At 68.0% G+C, this 17,048-nt stretch overlaps 2 protein-coding genes across 3 annotated transcripts; one reads left to right on the plus strand and one right to left on the minus strand.

Annotated features, from left to right (window-relative positions):
• Positions 1-208: 208 nt before the first annotated feature.
• TAFAZZIN (tafazzin, phospholipid-lysophospholipid transacylase) lies at positions 209-6,549 on the minus strand. 2 transcript variants are annotated; one of them, XM_044988139.1, is made up of 11 exons: positions 6,415-6,549; positions 5,653-5,771; positions 4,401-4,529; positions 4,093-4,138; positions 3,785-3,870; positions 2,182-2,262; positions 1,889-1,930; positions 1,753-1,815; positions 1,434-1,486; positions 1,137-1,214; positions 209-973 (listed from the first exon to the last, which is right to left on the minus strand). In XM_044988139.1, the coding sequence occupies exons 2-11, from the start codon at positions 5,759-5,761 to the stop codon at positions 872-874; spliced, it is 789 nt and encodes a 262-aa protein (XP_044844074.1). In that variant the 5' UTR covers positions 5,762-5,771; positions 6,415-6,549; the 3' UTR covers positions 209-871. The 2 variants fall into 2 exon arrangements, with proteins under 2 accessions (XP_044844074.1, XP_044844075.1); XM_044988140.1 differs by lacking the exon at positions 1,753-1,815.
• A 93-nt stretch (positions 6,550-6,642) lies between these two features.
• On the plus strand, positions 6,643-17,001 carry LOC123349841 (deoxyribonuclease-1-like 1). The gene is made up of 15 exons (XM_044988073.1): positions 6,643-6,883; positions 8,453-8,625; positions 8,819-8,907; positions 8,996-9,082; positions 9,657-9,769; positions 10,405-10,517; positions 10,645-10,802; positions 10,876-10,972; positions 15,075-15,163; positions 15,305-15,391; positions 15,509-15,606; positions 15,773-15,885; positions 16,079-16,236; positions 16,510-16,606; positions 16,807-17,001. Exons 2-15 carry the CDS (start codon positions 8,485-8,487, stop codon positions 16,879-16,881), a joined length of 1,515 nt encoding a protein of 504 aa, XP_044844008.1. The 5' UTR covers positions 6,643-6,883; positions 8,453-8,484; the 3' UTR covers positions 16,882-17,001.
• The last annotated feature ends 47 nt before the right edge of the window (positions 17,002-17,048 follow it).

The raw sequence follows: 17,048 nt of genomic DNA on the forward strand, positions 1-17,048 counted from the left end.
CTCTAGCCAGCACGGTGCCCAGCAGCTCTGCCAGCTTCTCCTCCCACCCCACTCCAGGGCCCCGCGGCACCCCACCACCAGCGCTCCGTCCCCCCCAGCCTGGGAAGGGGCAGGAGGCCCAGGTCCCTCCCCATTAAGCTGGACAACAAGCTCCCCACCCTCCAGCCCCCCTGCACCCCCCAGCCCTGGGACAGTCTCCACTCTGACATCAGGGTTAAAATCCTTTATTGGAAAAGTCCAGAGTAAAAAAAATGAGGGAGGAGGGGCTGGGTGCCAGGGCCTGCAGGGAGTAGAAGGGGGGTGCCGGGGGCCCCTATCCTGACTCATGCAAGTCACTGTCTTTCTGCATGATTTAGGGGAGTTGAGCCAGCAGCCCACTTTGAACCCCATACATGTCCGGGGGGGGGGTTATTTCCCCCCCAGGAGGAAACACCCCTTCCAATCCAGCCTGACCCAGCAGGGCGCCCACAGCTTGGATGGGGTGTGGCCAGCAGCCCCCCAGGGGCTGACCCCCTTTGTAAAGGCCTTCACCGGTAGGGGCCGGGGGGGCCACAGGAAGAGTCCAGGGGGACAGGAGGCTCCAATGGTTTCCAGGGGTCCTCACATGTGGACTGCTCAACCAGACCCTGCCCCATGGCGGGTGAGGGGCAGCTGCAGCAATGGGGCAATCTCCTATCACAGGGGGTGGGGATGGACTGGTTGGCCGGCGAGTGGGGCAGGGAATGGGCCAGCCGGCTGGCGTGTGGGGCAGAGGTGTCGGGCAGGGCGGTGCCAGCCTGACAGCGAGTGGGGAAGAGGGGAGGGGCCGGCGTGCAGGTGGGGCGGAGCTGTGGGGCAGGGACTGGGCCAGCCGCCCCCCCCCCCCCCGGGGCTATCTCTGCCACTGGAATGTCTGATGCAGCCGCTCAGCCTGGCCCTTCAGCACCTGGATCTCGCCCTGGATGAAATCCGTCAGCACCGTGCGCATCTCCACCTGGGGGGGAACGGGTGGGGGGTCAGGGCTCCTAGACACATCCCCACCCCCAGACCCCCCCACCCCCAAGACGCTGCCCCCCAGACTCATCAGGTCTCCCCCAGCTGGTCACTGCCCCCTCCCCATGGGTCACTCCCGGCACCCCCCATGCCCCCCAGCTCACCGCTGACTTGTTCTCAGCCTGGAGACGCTCCAGCACGGGCCGGACGCTGAAGGGTTTCCCGATGAGAACGGTGATCCGCTGGGGGGAACACGAGGGTGAGTGGGGACCCTCCGGCTGCCCCTGCCTCCCCCACAACCCACCCCCCAGCATGAAGAGCCACCTGACCCATGGCAGGGAGCCCCAACCTCCGACACCCCCCGCCCCGCCAGCTGATGTTTCCATAGGGCCTGCCCAGTGCAGCGGGCGGGGAAAGGGCTCCACTCTGCACCCCCCCCCAGCAGGCCACCCAATACCCACCTGGCCGACACGGGGCACATACGGGGGGGTGTTGGGCAGCACATCATTCAGACCTGGGGGGGGGAAATGTTAGAGATGTGGGGGGACTCCAATCCCCCCCCCTCCCCCTGCAGGTTATCGACCCCCCCAGCCCCCCTCCCCCAGCTAACCACTGCCCCTTCCAAGCCCTCCCCAACCAGCCCCCGCCCTCTCAGCCCCATGCTCCCAGCTAAGGACCCCACTGCCCCATGCTCTCCAGCGCCCCCACCATATCCCCCCTGCTAGCAGCCCCCCTTCCCCTTGGCTGACAGGAGACTTGGGGGGCCCAGCAAAGCCTCACCAACGTGCCAGAGGGGCAAGATGACAGGGTGCTGCCGGCACTCGGCCAGGAGTCGCCCAATCCCTGGGGGGCAGAGAGAGGAGGGGTTAGCAAGGGCGGCCCCCCACCCCCCCACCCCCGTCCCCCACGCACTCACCCCACTTGAAGCGCATGAATTCCTGGCTCATGTTCACCTTGCCTGGGAGTGAGAAGAGACAGGTGGGTTGGGGGACACAAGGAGACCCCCTGATGCCCCCCCACCCACCGTGCCTGGGCCCCTATCAGGGCTCCTCCACCCCCCCATGACTGGCTGGGCCTGCTATGGTGCAGTGCCGCTCGCCCCCCTCCCCATGCAGCACAGTCCTACCCCTCGCCCCCCACGACCCCCCATGCCGCTCCCCCCAAGAGGCTGTGCCCAGCTCCTCCCCCACGGCCCCTGTCCGCAGTTACCCTCGGGGAAGATGTGCACCCAGTCGCCGCGGTTCAGCTTCTCCAGGATGAAATCCATCCCCTTCTGATAGACGCCGTCCCCTGGGGGGGCAGTGCCGTTAGCCCCCGGCCCTCGGGTCCCCCCTGTGTCCCCCCAGCCGGTCCCCCCACCCTGCGCCCCACAGCCCCCTCCCCCTGTGACCCTCCCAGCCGGTCCCCGTGCCCTGCGCCCCACAGCCCCCTCCCCCTGTGTCCCCCCAGCCGGTCCCCGTGCCCTGTGCTGGCCCGTGCCACAGCCTCCCCCTGGGTCCTCCCAGCCGCTCCCCCCTCCCCGCGCCCCACAGACCCCTCCCCCTGTGTCCCTCCCAGCCGCTCCCCCCGCCCTGCGCCGGCCCCTGGGGGGGCAGTGCCATTAGCCCCTGGCCCTCGGGTCCCCCCTGTGTCCCCCAGCCGGTCCCCCGCCCTGCGCCCCACAGCCACCTCCCCGTGTCCCCCCCAGCCGTGCCCCCCCCCCGGCGCGCCCCAGCCGCGTCCCGCTGGGTCCCCCCAGCCGGTCCCCGTGCCCTGTGCTGGCCCGTGCCACAGCCTCCCCCTGGGTCCCTCCCAGCCGCTCCCCCCACCCTGCGCCCCACAGCCCCCCCCCCCTGTGTCCCCCCAGCCGCTCCCCCTGCCCTGCACCCCACAGCCCCCTCCCCGTGTCCCCCCAGCCGCTCCCCCCGCCCTGCACCCCACAGCCCCCTCCCCCTGTGACCCTCCCAGCCGGTCCCCGTGCCCTGCGCCCCACAGCCCCCGCCCCCCTGTGACCTCCCTCCAGCCGGTCCCCGTGCGCTGCGCCCCACAGCCCCCTCCCCCTGTGACCCTCCCAGCCGGTCCCCGTGCCCTGTGCTGGCCCGTGCCACAGCCTCCCCCTGGGTCCCTCCCAGCCGCTCCCCCCACCCTGCGCCCCACAGCCCCCTCCCCCTGTGACCCTCCCAGCCGCTCCCCCCGCCCGGCGCCCCACAGCCCCTCCCCCTGTGTCCCCCCCAGCCGGTCCCCGTGCCCTGTGCTGGCCCGTGCCACAGCCTCCCCCTGGGTCCCTCCCAGCCGCTCCCCCCACCCTGCGCCCCACAGCCCCCTCCCCCTGTGTCCCTCCCAGCCGCTCCCCCCACCCTGCGCCCCACAGCCCCCTCCCCCTGTGACCCTCCCAGCCGCTCCCCCCGCCCTGCGCCCCACAGCCCCCTCCCCCTGTGTCCCTCCCAGCCGCTCCCCCACCCTGCGCCCCACAGCCCCCCCCCCCTGTGTCCCTCCCACCCTCTAGCCCGCCGCAGAGCCCCACAGCCCCCTCCCCGTGTGACCCTCCCAGAGGCTCGCCCAACCCGGAGCCCCACAGCCCCCTCCTCGTGACCCTCCCAGCCGCTCCCCGCCACAGCCCCCTCACCCCTGCATTTTCCCCCAGCCTCTTCCCCTCCAACTCCTGCCCCAGGTGCCTCAGCGTCCCATGTGACCCCAGTCCCCCCCAGCCCAGCCACCCCACCCGTATCCCCCTCTCCTCCCAGCCCAGTCCCCTTGTCTCCATGCTCCCCCGCCCCCCTCTCCCACATGTATCTCCCAACTCCCCTGGCCTGGCCCCATGTGCCCCCCTCACCTCGGCACACGGGGACGCACTGGCCCAGGCTGAAGAAGCGCGAGTGCAACTCTCGGGTGAAGCAGATGTCAGCGGCCGTGGGAGTCCTGAGAAGGGAGCAGATAACACACAAACTGGGGGGACCACAATCCCCCCCGCAGCACTGCTGGCCCCTCCCCCACTCACAGGGGGCAGCAGGGCGGGGAACCCCTGGAGGCCGACACAATGTGGCCCCGATGTAGTGGGTGAGGGCCCCTGCAGGGAGGTGATGGGGACGAATGAAGGGGAGGGGTTCCCCACAAACTCCCCTCATACAGCCCCCCACTCACCAGCGCATCTTCTTCACGTTCCAGACGTGCCGAAGCTTCAATATACCTGGAAATTGGGGGCAGGGGAGAACAGTGACTGCGGGAATCTCAGCCAGACCCGCCCCCCTAGGGGGATAACTGATGTGGGGGAGGGGTCTGTTCTCTCCAGGGGCTGCTCCAAGGGGAGCAGGAATAACACTGAGAACCAGCCCCCCTCCCCTGACAAAATGGGCTCTGCCCCCCCCATGCCTATCATGCAAAATCCCCCTCCCAGCTACACTCTCCAGGGGTTCCCCCCAGAGATGGGGCCCTCTGCACCCAGCGCCTACCCCAGAGGTGGGGGTCATCCATGCAGGACTGGTGGTTGGACACAGTGATGAGGGGGGTGCCGGGTTGGCGCCGCTCGACCAGATCATACAGAACCTCCTTGTTATGGACTCGCAGCCGGTTCATGCGCCCTGTGGGGAGGGGGGCAACTTAGATGTGGGGGGAGCAGCCAGGGGGAGACCTGTGCTGGGCTCCCCCACCCCACAGTGGCCTGGGTGCTTGGGGCACAGGAGCAGGACAGTCGAGAGCAGAGGGGGAGCTCAGGGTGGGGGGACAGTTCATGGGTCGGGGGGCAGGGTGGGGGTGTGGTGGGAGGTGCAGGGCAGGTGGGCTCAGGGCAGGGGGGGCAGTGCGTGGGTCCAGGGGAGCCTGGGGTGGGGGGGGTGCATGGTAGGGGGGAGCTCAGAGCAGGGGGGGGGCTGCAGTACAGAGGTGGGGCAGATGGTGCAAGGTGGGGGTGCCTGAGGTGGAGGAGGTGCAGGGCGGGGGGGGAGCTCAGGGTGGGGGGGCTGCAGGACAGGGGTGGGGCAGGGGGGAGTTCGAGGGGCAGTGTGGGGGTCGGTGTGCGGGTCGGGGGTCAGAGTGTGGGTCGGGGGGTCGACATGCGGGTCTGGAGGGGCTTGGGGGGGGTCAGTGTGTGGGTTGGGGGGCTCGTGGGGATTGGCGGGTCAGTGTGTGGGTCTGGAGGGGCTTGGGGGAGTTGGGGGGATCAGTATGCGGGTCGGGGGGGTCGCTGTGCGGGTCAGGAGGGTTCAAGGGAGGTCACTGTGCAGGTCGGGGGTCAGAGTGTGGGTCGGTGGGTTCGGGGGGTAGGCGGGTCAGTGAGTGGGTCTGGAGGGGCTTGGGGGAGTCGGGGGGGTCAGAGTGTGGGTCGGGGGGGTCGGGGGGGTCGGCGGGTGAGTGAGTGGGTCTGGAGGGGCTTGGGGGAGTCGGGGGGATCAGTATGCGGGTCGGGGGGGTCGCTGTGCAGGCCGGGGGGGATCAATGGAGGTCACTGTGCAGGTCGGGGGTCAGAGTGAGGGTCGGTGGGTTTCGGGGGGGTCGGCGGGGTCAGTGTGTGGGTCTGGAGGGGCTTGGGGGAGTCGGGGGGATCAGTATGCGGGTCGGGGGGGTCGCTGTGCAGGTCGGGGGGTCGCTGTGCGGTTCTGGCGGGGCTTGGGGGGGGTCAGTGCGCGGGTCCAAGGGGCGATCGGGGGGTGGTCGGCGTGCGGATTGTGGGGGGTGGCTGTGCAGGTCGGGGGGGGCAGGACTCACTTGTCCAGAAGCAGCTGTAGGTGCCCACCAGGCCGGTGACCAGGCGACTGGCCAGGGTCCAGGGCAGCCGCGGGGCCGGTGGGAAGGGCCAAGGCACCTCCAGGGGCATCGTCCCCCCCCTGCGGGGACACAGTGGGTCACAAGGGGGCTGCAGCCCCCCCCATCGCCCCGCCCCTCCCCCATCGCCCCACCCCCTCCACTGCATCGCCCGCCCCTCGTCTCCCCCATTGTCCCGCCCCTCCCCCCATTGCCACGCCCACTCCCCCGCATCGCCCCGCCCCCTCGACCGCATCGCCCGCCCCTCCCTTCCCCCATCGCCCCTCCCCCTCCCCCGCATCCCCCCGCCCCTCCCCCAGTGCCCCTCCCCCTCCACCGCATCCCTCGCCCATCGCCCCTCCCTCATCGCCCGCCCCTCCCCCTCATCCCCCCGCCCCTCCCCCATGGCCCCACCCCCTCCACCGCATCCCTCGCCCATCGCCCCTCCCTCATCGCCCGCCCCTCCCCCATCGCCCCTCCCCCATGGCCCCGCCCCCTCCACCGCATCGCTCCTCCCCTCCCCCCGCCCCCTCCACTGCATCGCGCGCCACTCGTCCCCCCCCGTGCCGCGCCCCGCCCCCACGTGCGCTTCGCCCATCCCCCTCCCCACGCCCCCTCCACCCCATCGCCCCTCCCCCTCCCCCGCATCCCCCGCCCCCTCCACCGCATCGCCCCGCCCCGCCCCCTCCACCTCACCTGCCCCCCGCCCCCCGCCCCGATCCCCACCTCCCCCGCGGCTGCGAGGCGCCCCCGCCTCCTCCCCGCTGTCGCGAACGCAGCCGGCCACGGGCGGCCCTTCCGGCCGTAAAGCGCGCCCGGCCCGGCCGCAAACGCAGGTGTCGCACAGCGCCGCGAAGAGGCTCGGAGGACTCGGAGCATACGAGATGCGATGGGTAGAGCGGCTAACTTCCGGGTTCGGGACCACAGTGGGCGGTGTCAGGCCGGCCCCTCCCCCCAGGGCAGACGAGCCGGGCGGCTAGAGCGGCCCGGGGCAGGAGGCAGCATAGAGCAGCCGGAAGTGCTGGCAGGAGCGCCCCCCAGGCGCGGCTGCATGACATCAGGCCAGATCTGGTGATGTCATAATCAGATGCAGTGACATCACCACCGTCTGCGGTGACATCACAGCCACTCACAGCGCCATCGTGACGAATCTGGTGATGTCACAGTTAGGCGCTGTGACATCACAGCGAAGCCGGTGAGGTCACACACGATGACATCACGCCCGGCCGTAGCGATGCCAGGGTCAGACGAGGTGGCGAGTTGTGACCTCATGTGGTGACGTCACCCCGCACGCTGCACCCTGGGACCTCACGGCGACACGTTCCCTCCCTGTCAGTGCGTGTTAGCACGTGTTCTCCTGACAGGCCCTGGGGGGGGCTGGCGTGTCCTTGTGTGTTTGTGTGTCCATCCATGTAGGCGGATGTCACAAGCATTTGTGCGATATCCGTGCGTGTATGTGCTGCTGACACGTGTCACTGCAGGTGTGTTCAGCACACACGTTTGTGCATCAAGCCGTGGCAGTGCATGCGGGGTGGTTTCATGTACACATGTTCTGGCATGTTGGCATGTGCTTGTGTCAGCGCATGTTTGACACATGTCCCTTAGCATGTCAGTGCATGTGCAGGTACATGGGAGTGCCTGCGTTGGTGCATCTGTGGCTGTTACCGTGCTTGCATGGCAGTGCATGGGGCTGTATGCCGGCGAGCCCCTACAGGCCTGTCCTGTGGAAACCTGCAGCGGGGCGGGGACCCCGACACCTCCTCTCCCCTGTGGGGTGGGGCCAGCCTAGCTCAGCGGGGGCTGGCGAGGAGGGGGGGAAGTGAAACCCTGGGAGAGCTGGGCCCATGGGTGGAGCAGCCTGTGGAGCCAGCGTGGGGCGCAGGGAGAGGAGGGTGAGGCTGGGCTCTCTGCCTGGGATGGGGGTCAGATCTGGGCCCCGCTCTGCTGGGGTGGCAGGGGGTGGGATTTGGTCCTCCTCTGCAGAGCTTGCCTCAGGTTGCTGCCTGGGGGGGGCAAATTGCAAAGACACCCCCCCCCCCCCGGTCCCTGTCCCGGGTCTCCCAGGCTCTCCCCACCCCCCACTTCCTGCCCCAGGTTCCCACACACACTTCCTGTCCCATCGCCCTCCCTGGCTCCTTTTCCCTGCCCCGGGTTTCCCAGGCTCTCCCCACCCCCCACTTCCTGTCCACGCCCGGGGTCCTGCCCCCTGACACTGCAGAGTCCTGTGAGTCCCTGACCTGGTGAGGGGGAGAATCAGCTGGACAGATGTGGGGGGTTAGGATAGACAGCACTGACCAATGGGAACCAGGGTATTCATTTCTCCCCACAGCTCTGCACACCGGCGGGGGGCAGGGAAATCTTGGGCTCACACTGACCTGAGCGGGGGGCAGAGCTATCTGGGGGAGGGGGAGCCTCTGGGGGTGGAGCACGGTGGGCAGGGAGGGGAGCTGTCTGGGGCGGGGGGCTCTCTGGAGAGGGGTGACAGGGAGCAGGGGGACTCTCGGGGGGGCAGAGGGTTGTGTGGGGCTCTGTGGGGGGGGAGGGGACAGCGCTTTGGGCACGGGGGGGGGGGTTGTGATGGACAGAGCCAGATGCAGCCCGTGGGTGGTGGTTGTGTTTTTTTCGCTATATTTAGCCCCCCGGGAAGCCCCATCTAGATTTCATGCCAGCCGGGAAGTGCCCACGGCCGCCCCACCCTGTTCCATCTGTCTGTCCCCACAACCCTCCACCTGGCTATGTCCGTCCATCTGTCCCTCCCTTGCAGGGTTTGCCCAGGGCTGAGCCTCTCCCCCCACCATGGGGCTGCCCCTCCGCACCCTGCTGCTGCTGCCCCTGCTGTGCCCGGCAGGTGCCCCCTTCCGGATCTGCGCCTTCAACCTGCAGCGCTTCGCCAGCCCCAAAGCGGCCAAGGCTGCCGTCATGGACACGCTGGTCAAGGTGAGACGGGGAGCAAGGAGGGAGAGGAAGTCAGTGGGGGGCACAGGGAGGTTGGGGGGAGCCGCTGGCAGGCACATGGAGAAGTGGGGCGGGGGAGACAGGGAGGCTACCACGGGTAGGGACAGAGGAGAGGCAGGTGGGGGGGGGGTGATTTGCATATGGAGATGTATGCTAATGATCTCCACCTGCACAGATTGTCTCTCGCTGTGACATTGCGGTGCTGCAAGAGGTGATGGATGCCAAGGGGCAGGCCGTGCCCGCACTGATCAGTGCCCTGCACAGGTGGGTTAGGTGGGGGCAGGGGCGTAGGTGGGGCTGGATGGAGAGTCACTGCTGGGATCCCCCTCACCCCGTCCCCTCCTGCCCCCAGATCTGCAGGCCCCGACTCCTACACAGCCCTGGGCAGCCCGCTGCTGGGAGCCGGGAATTACCAGGAGCGCTACGTCTTCGTGTACCGGTGAGTGCGGCCCGGGGCAATGTGACGCCCTCGGCCTGGCCTCTCACCGGCCGAACGCACTTAGCTCAGACGTGGCGCCAGCGAGCTGCCGTTCGACAGGCTGCCAGGGCCTGCCCACGGCACGCTGGGGTTTCGTGCCTTGTTTCACCGCATTCAGCTCGGTGCCCGGAAGGCTGGTCTGGGATTCAGACCACAGGCTGAGGGGGGGTGGGGTGCACAGGCCGGGGGAGCAGAATCGCTCCGGTCCCCCCACGACCTGCGGCCACCGTGGAACAAAGCCGGGCGCATGACTTCACGAGAAGCCGTTTTCCTTCCAGCTCGTGCAGGTTTCAGGGCATTGGGTTCGCTGGCTGAATCGGACAGGCTGCCCGTGCGGTCCGACTCCAGCCCCCACCACACGCAGCGTGACCAAAGCACAGGTGAAAGGACACGAACCATCGCCCGGCGACTCGGAACCGCGCTGCGGCCAACGTCTGCCATAGAAAAATCAATGAGTAAAATCAAGCCGCCGGGGTGGAGGGATCCAGCACACGCTCCCCCCCAGCCCCGCTCTAACCCTGCCCCTTACCTGCAGGTCCGGCCGCACCCAGGTCCTCGACTCCTACGTGTACCTGGACGAGAACCCCAATAGACCGGACGCCTTCGCCCGCGAACCCTTTGTTGCGCGCTTCAGCCTGCCCAGCAAAGGTGTGTGTGTGCCAGGACATCTGGGTTCTGCTGGGAGGGGTGTGAGGTCCGGGTGCCGGGGGCTGGGAGCCAGGACACCTGGGTTCTGCTGGGAGGGGTGTGAGGGCCGGGTGCCGGGGGCTGGGAGCCAGGTGAGATGAACTGGGAATGTTCTTAATGTTTTCTTTGAATGCTGAGTGGGGAGTGTTGGCCTGGGAAGGTTGCAGGGGAGTCTAGCTGGGACTGGCTGCATTGGGGATGGGAGGCTGGAGGGAGTTTCAGTTTGGAGCTGGCTGGAAGAATGGAGGGGAGTCCAGATGGGGCTCTGGCCTCCCAACGGGGCTCTGGCCTCCCTTCCCCTCCCCCCCCCCCCAAGATGGATCTGACTGAGGGGGTCCTGTTCTCTGCACCTGCAAGGCCTGGCTTGGGACTGTGTTCCTGTCGTCTATTAAACCTTCTGTGTTACTGGCTGGCTGAGAGTCCTGGTGAATCGCAGGAAGTGGGGGGTGCAGGGCCCCGACTCCCCCACACTCCGTGACACCAGGTCACCTGGGTTCTGCTGGGAGAGGAGTGGGGTCTGGGGGGAGGGGCTGAGAGCCAGGACACCTGAGTTCTCTACCCTGTAGTTACTCTTCTTTCTCTGTATCCCCCCCCAGTCCTCCCCACCCTGGTGCTTGTCCCCCAGCACACCATGCCCAAGAAGGCCGAGGCGGAGATCGACGCGCTCTACGATGTCTTCCTGGATGTCCAGGCCCGTTGGGGGATGGAGGTGAGGAGGGGGCCAGCCTGGGGCACCGGCAATACTGTGAGATTGGAACCCAGGAGTCCTGGGGTTCCTAGCCCCCCCGCCCCCCTGAACCCAGGTGTCTTGATGCTTTCTCTCCCCATCCCCCCAGGACATCATGTTCCTGGGGGACTTTAACGCTGACTGCGGTTACGTGGCCAAGAAGCGCTGGGGCCAGATCCGGCTGCGGCGCGAGCCCGGCTTCCGCTGGCTAATCGGAGACGCCGCCGACACCACTGTGCGGAACAGCACACGCTGCGCCTACGACAGGTGGGGCCCGGGCTGGCAGGGGGTGCTCTAGAGATGCCGGGAGCTGTAACCCCCTTCCCTCCTCCCCCTGCAGGATCGTGGTGCATGGGGAGCGCTGCCTGGGGCTGGTGGTGCCCGGCTCAGCCCAGCCCTTCGACTTCCCTGGCACGTTCGGGCTCACGGAGACCGAGGTAATGCCCACAACTCCTGTCTGCGTAGGGACCCTGTCGGGGCGCGGGGTGTGAGAAAACCTGCCCTGGCGTGAGCGACACCCACTCACCCTCTGCTGGCAGTGCAGATGGGGGGGGTGTCTCTGCTGTGCGGGGGGCAGGCGGGATGAGCCCCCAGGTCCCTTTGTCTGACAGCACAAAGCTCATGGCAAAGCCCTCCAGCGTGTGGCAGCCGGGCTGGGCTGGCAGGTGAGTCAGGCTCAGTCCAGGCCAGCTGGCTGGAGGGGAACCGCGGGCAGGGCGGGGGCAGCGGCCTGGGAATGCCAGCAGCATGGTGTAGATACAGAGCCAGGGATCTCTAGCAAACCCTGTGCACCCCCTGACCCCTTGTCTCCTGCCCCAGGCGCTGGAGGTCAGTGACCATTACCCGGTGGAGGTGCAGCTGGAACTGAACGCAGCCCCGAGGGGGCACTGCCCGGCCGGCCCAGCACTGCTGCCCCTGGCCATGCTGCTGGCCGGGCTGGGGGGCTGGCTCTGACCTCCCTGCTCAGCGCTGCTGGGTGCACGGACTGAGGGGGACGCTTGACGAGGGGCTGGAGTCTAAACCCACCGGCAGGACTCTCCGATCAGCAAAGGCCTTTACTCAGACGCCTGGGTTCCCCCCCCCCCCAACACACACACACTTTTCTTGGCTCAGGGCCCCCCCGGAGATACAGAAACCTCTCATCTCAGACCTGACAAACTCACTGCAGCAAATACAGGGCTGGCAGCGTTCCCAGGTGCGAGGCCAGGGGAGGTTACGGACCAGCTGGAGTCCATCCCACCAGGTCCTGGGCCTGGCTTCCTGGAGTGTTCGGCTGGAGGGGGCTGGCCTGGCCTACGCACCTCTGGGTGGGGGGGCAGGTTCAAATCCTGCCGGAGGGGGTGGATTGTTTTTTTTAAGTGACAGAGCAACTAAACTCCTCCATAAAAACAAGGAGGAGGCCGGTGGCACCTTAAAGACTAACATTTATCTGGGCATCAGCTTTCGTGGGTAAAAACCCCACTTCTTCAGAGGCATCGTTGTTTTTGTGGCTACAGACTGACATGGCTACCCCGATATTAAACCCCTCCATGAACTTCCAGACGTTTTGTGGTTCCTGTTTAAACGCGGGGGGGCGGGTGGGGTGTCCCTGGTGCTGCTGCTGCCCCATGGGGGTGGGGAGCCAGGACAGAAACGAAGCACGTGCTGGGGGGGGGGGGTGTGACACGCCTGCAGGGAGAGGAGACTGATCAGTCTGCGTGTCCCCCCCCAACCTGGGGAACCCCCCAGCTAACCTCCCATGCATTGCCCCTTGGACAGGGGGAGGCCGCCCCAGACTGATCCTGACCCACGCCTGCCTTTATACCCCACCGTCCTTCGCCATGCTGCCACCCGGCCCCCCACACCCAGTGCCAGCCAATGGGGGCCTCTGCCCTGCGCCCCACTGGGCATGTGCCACTCCATGTGGAGGCCACCAGGTGGCAGCAGAGAGCTATCAGGGCGGGACTGAGCTGGAACCACTCTGTGCCCCGCCCCTTCAGAGCTGAGAGGCGGAGCCTGGACTGGACAGAACCCAGGAGTCCGGGCTCCCAGCCCCCTCCCTCCCTTGCATGCTGACCCCCCCCCCCCCCAGGCGCCCACTTCCTGCCCAGACACCCCGGTGATGGCCTCCATCCAGACCCGGCCCAACCCCCCCAGCTCCAGAGCAGGCCACACGGAAGATGCTCCGTCCCCCGGCTCAGGGACACCCCAAGAAGGGGTTGGTCCTGGCCCCACCCAGCTCACAGCTGCCAGGGACTTACCGAACCTGTTACACTTCTGGCTTCCACAACATGCAGTGGCAGCGAGTTCCACAGGTTAACTCGGCAGGGAAGAAAATCCACCCACCGGTTTGTTCGAAGCCTCCTGCCTGCGCCTGCCATCGGCTGAGCCCCCGCGCTCGTTACGCGAAGGGACGTGTAACACGTCCCTGGTCACTGTCTGCCCTCCACGTCCGCCCCCCCCCCCGCATGGCTGTACGCCCGCTAGCCTAGGTCCCCGTCCCCACTCACCCCTTTTCCTCGCTGACCAGACCCAGCCTTTTGCCTCACTCCTGCTGGCCTACCCCCCGCTCTGCCCCCTCTGAGAGCTGGGCACCCGGCCCTGCCCACGCACCTGGTTTGGTGTCAGCGTGGGGATTCCTGCCTGCTGGTTCTTCGGGTGCATCGTGGCAAGCCCCCAGCAGCGCCAGGTGCTGCCCAAATCCAGAACACAGCGCCGGGGCTGCCAGCCTGGGGGCGGGGGGGGGGGAAGCCAGCATCAAGTCATGAACACAGGCTCCAGGTGAGCGACAAGCGTGCCCCAGGAGAACCCCCCCTCATGCGCGCTGAGCTGCAGCCACCTCTGGAGTGGGGGGGCGGGGGCCAGGTATACAGGGGATCCCCCCCCAGCTGGTGCCTAGTTTAACCCTTTGATGCCTGCCTGGCCAGCAGGTTTCCTGTCACTTTCACCCTCAGGGCAGAACGAACAAAAGCCCCATAGCCCACTCGCCCCTCCGGGTTTCCTCTGTTGGCACCATCCCAAGGCAGGGGTGGGGGGCTGGCTAGCGTTGAGGAGGGCACCTTGTAGCAAGCAGCTAGCGAGACCCAGGGCCAACGGGGGCCTGCTGGGGCCAGGCCAGAGGGGGCTGGAGAACCCCAGCCCAGCCAGCTGGCAGCGGGTCCTCCCCTCACCCCACAGAGCACCTGGGGGAGAGCCCGGGTCCGCCTCCCTCCCAGGCTCAGAAAGGGGGCAGGGCTGGGAGCTAGGACTCCTGGGTTCTCTTCCCGGCTCTGGGAGGGGAGTGGGGGGTCAGAGAAGCGGGGGCTGGGAGCCAGGACTCCTGGGTTCTCTCCCCGGCTCTGGGAGGGGAGTGGGGGCTGGTGGGTCAGAGCAGGGGGGCTGGGAGCCAGGACTCCTGGGTTCTCTTCCCGGCTCTGGGAGGGGAGTGGGGGGTCAGAGAAGCGGGGGCTGGGAGCCAGAACTCCTGGGTTCTCTCCCCGGCTCTGGGAGGGGAGTGGGGGCTGGTGGGTCAGAGCAGGGGGGCTGGGAGCCAGGACTCCTGGGTTCTCTTCCCGGCTCTGGGAGAGGAGTGGGGGGTCAGAGAAGCGGGGGCTGGGAGCCAGAACTCCTGGGTTCTCTCCCCGTCTCTGGGAGGGGAGTGGGGGCTGGTGGGTTAGAGCAGGGGGGCTGGGAGCCAGGACTCCTGCGTTCTCTCCCCGGCTCTGGGAGGGGAGTGGGGGCTGGGAGCCAGGACTCCTGGGTTCTCTCTCTGGCTCTGGGAGGGGAGTGGGGGCTGGGAGCCAGGACTCCTGGGTTCTCTCTCTGGCTCTGGGAGGGGAGTGGGGGCTGGGAGCCAGGACTCCTGGGTTCTCTCCCCGGCTCTGGGAGGGGAGTGGGGGCTGGTGGGTTAGAGCAGGGGGGGCTGGGAGCCAGGACTCCTGCGTTCTCTCCCCGGCTCTGGGAGGGGAGTGGGGGCTGGGAGCCAGGACTCCTGGGTTCTCTCCCCAGCTCTGGGAGGGGAGTGGGGGCTGGTGGGTTAGAGCAGGGGGGCTGGGAGCCAGGACTCCTGCGTTCTCTCCCCGGCTCTGGGAGGGGAGTGGGGGCTGGGAGCCAGGACTCCTGGGTTCTCTCCCCAGCGCTGGTAGGTTACAGCAGCGAGGGTGGTGGTCAGGAGCCAGGACTCCTGGGTTCTATGTGGGGCCCAGCCCAGGCTGTTCTCTTCCCTGCACGTGCTGGGCTCAGCCGGACAAAGGGCCCCACGCCCCAGCTGCTGACTCAGCAGCGTGTGAGCAGCCACCGGCAGGGCCGCCCCAGCCTGGGCACAGACGCACCAGGCCTTGTCCCCGCCTGGCTGCTGCTCCCCGTGGCCCCACCATGCGCCCCCTGGCCCTGCTGCTGCTCGGGCTACGCCTGGCTGGCGCCGGCTTCAAGATCTGCGCCTTCAACACGCAGGGCTTCGGGGAGGCCAAGTCGGGGGACACCCGGGTGATGGGCGCACTGGTGCAGGTACCGGCTCAGGGAGCGTGGGGGGCAGCTGGGACAGCACCCAGCTCCCCCCACTGAGTGGGCGTCTCTTGGCAGATCCTGGTGCGCTGTGACATCGCTGCCGTGCTGGAGGTGCGGGATGCAACGGGGAATGCTGTGCAGGCCCTGCTAGGGGAGCTGAACAGGTACTGGGCCAGCCAGGACCCCTGGGTTCCTACTCCACAGCTGGGAGGGGAGGGTGTCTGGGAACCAGGACTCCTGGGTCCCATCCCCCCCCAGGAGGGCAGCGTGAGCACCCTGATGTTCCCCACTCTCTCCCGGGGCAGGTCCGACCCGTCCCACAGCTACGCCCAGCTGGGCAGCAGGAGACTCGGCCGCGGGACCTACAAAGAGCAGATCGTCTTCGTGTATCGGTAACTGCCCCCGCCGAGCTAGCCAGTCCCCCCTGTGGGGCCAGATCCAAGCCAGTGCCCCCTAGGGGGGGAAGCCCCATTCCGGGGCCGCTCTGACCCCCTTGTGCTCTCCCACAGGGCGGACCTGGTGACGGTCACAGACTGGTACCAGTTTGGGGAGGCTGGACACTTTGCCCGGGGGCCCTTTGCCGCCCGCTTCCATGCGCCCAGCACAGGTGGGTCCCCTCCTCCCCCCATCTCCATTTCCCTCTCCAGCTTTGTGATGCCCCTGTGACCCCCCCGGCAGCACCCCTCTTCCCCAGCGCCCCCTGGCTGGGGTAGCACCAGCAGCAGCCCTGAGGGATACCCCCACTAACAGCGGCCCCCCCCCCCCCCCCCCAGCCATCAAGGACTTTGTGCTGCTCTCGCATCATGCCAGCCCCCGGAACGCACCCCACGAGATCCATCAGCTCCAGCGGGTCTGCCAGGAACTGAGCCAGCGCTGGGGAACCCAGGTATGGGGGAAACAACAGGACCCGGTCAGGCAGGAGAGAGAGAATGGGGGTGGTGGCAGCACCGTGGGGAGGGAAGGGGACCCAGGCATCCGGGACCATTGCCTTGCAGCTCCCAGACCCCTGGGGGGTGGGGTGGGGGTGAAGGGGAACAGGACCCAGGTGAGTGGGCGCCATCTTGCTCTGTCCCCACCAGAACGTGATGCTGCTGGGGGACTTAAACGCAGGGGGGCCCTATGTCCCCCCCAGCGCCTGGGGGTCCATCCGGCTGCGCTGGGATCCCCGCTTCCACTGGCTGATCGGGGATGGCGTCGATACCACGGTGCGAGCCCGGACCCACTGTGCCTACGACAGGTACCGGGCACAGCCCAGGAGTGTGTGGGGGGGGGGGACTAGCTGCCCCAAGCAGATGGGGGTCCCTGCATGGCAGGGAGCATGGGGGAGCAGAACCCCCGCAGCAAAGATTATCAGTTATCCCCTGGGGGAAAGGAGCAGGGGGGGAGGCTGCCTCTCTCCCCCCTGCAGCCTCCAGCCTTGGGGCTGCTCTGACAGTGGTGGGGGCTAGAGAGCTGGGGGAAGGGGCAGGTTAAGGGACCGCTCCCCCCTCACCCCCTCTCTGACCTCCAGGATCGTGGTTCAGGGGGACGAGCTGCTCAGAGCCGTGGTGCCCGGCTCAGCCAAAGCGTACAACTTCGCCAGGAGCCTGGGGCTGTCGGAGGAGGAGGTGAGGGGGACCCCACTGCCCCAGCCACAACAAGGGGGAGGAGGGAGCAGAGATGGGGAACCCCCTCCCGGGGGGGGGGGGAGGTGTCACACTCCCTCTGAGAGCAGCCAGAACCCAGACAAATGGGTAGGGCCAGGACTCCTGGGTTCTCTTCCAGCTCGGGGAGGGCAGTGGGGTGCAATGTAACCCTCCCCTCACAGGCCCTGCAGGTCAGCGACCATTACCCCGTGGAGGTGAACCTGCGCCTGGCCAGCCGGACCCCGCGGGAGCTGTGAGAGGACCTGCCTCCAGCCCCATCCAGCGGGGGGCTCAAGCTGCCCCACAGCAGCCCCCAAGCCGCAGCACCGGAGTTCAGTTACTCAGGGCCCTGCCTTGCTCCCCCGCCCTGGGGAGTGGGGGGCTGTGGCTCTGGGATCCCCCCCAGCTCTGCCCCACAGCACAC

The sequence above is a fragment of the Mauremys mutica genome, chromosome 15 (assembly GCF_020497125.1).
Source record: "Mauremys mutica isolate MM-2020 ecotype Southern chromosome 15, ASM2049712v1, whole genome shotgun sequence".
NCBI classification, from domain to species: domain Eukaryota; kingdom Metazoa; phylum Chordata; order Testudines; family Geoemydidae; genus Mauremys; species Mauremys mutica.

Bases quoted from the DNA above. Each gene is read 5' to 3' on its own strand.
- TAFAZZIN (XM_044988139.1), bottom strand. From the start codon at position 5,761: ATGCCCCTGGAGGTGCCTTGGCCCTTCCCACCGGCCCCGCGGCTGCCC. The intron at 1,487-1,752 runs GTGAGGCTTTGC...TCCCCCCCCCAG, and splicing joins CTTGCCCCTCTGGCACGTTG to GTCTGAATGATGTGCTGCCC. The intron at 974-1,136 runs GTGAGCTGGGGG...GTTCCCCCCCAG, and splicing joins AGGCTGAGAACAAGTCAGCG to GTGGAGATGCGCACGGTGCT.
- LOC123349841 (XM_044988073.1), top strand. From the start codon at position 8,485: ATGGGGCTGCCCCTCCGCACCCTGCTGCTGCTGCCCCTGCTGTGCCCG. The intron at 8,908-8,995 runs GTGGGTTAGGTG...TCCTGCCCCCAG, and splicing joins CTGATCAGTGCCCTGCACAG to ATCTGCAGGCCCCGACTCCT. The intron at 16,607-16,806 runs GTGAGGGGGACC...CTCCCCTCACAG, and splicing joins TGGGGCTGTCGGAGGAGGAG to GCCCTGCAGGTCAGCGACCA.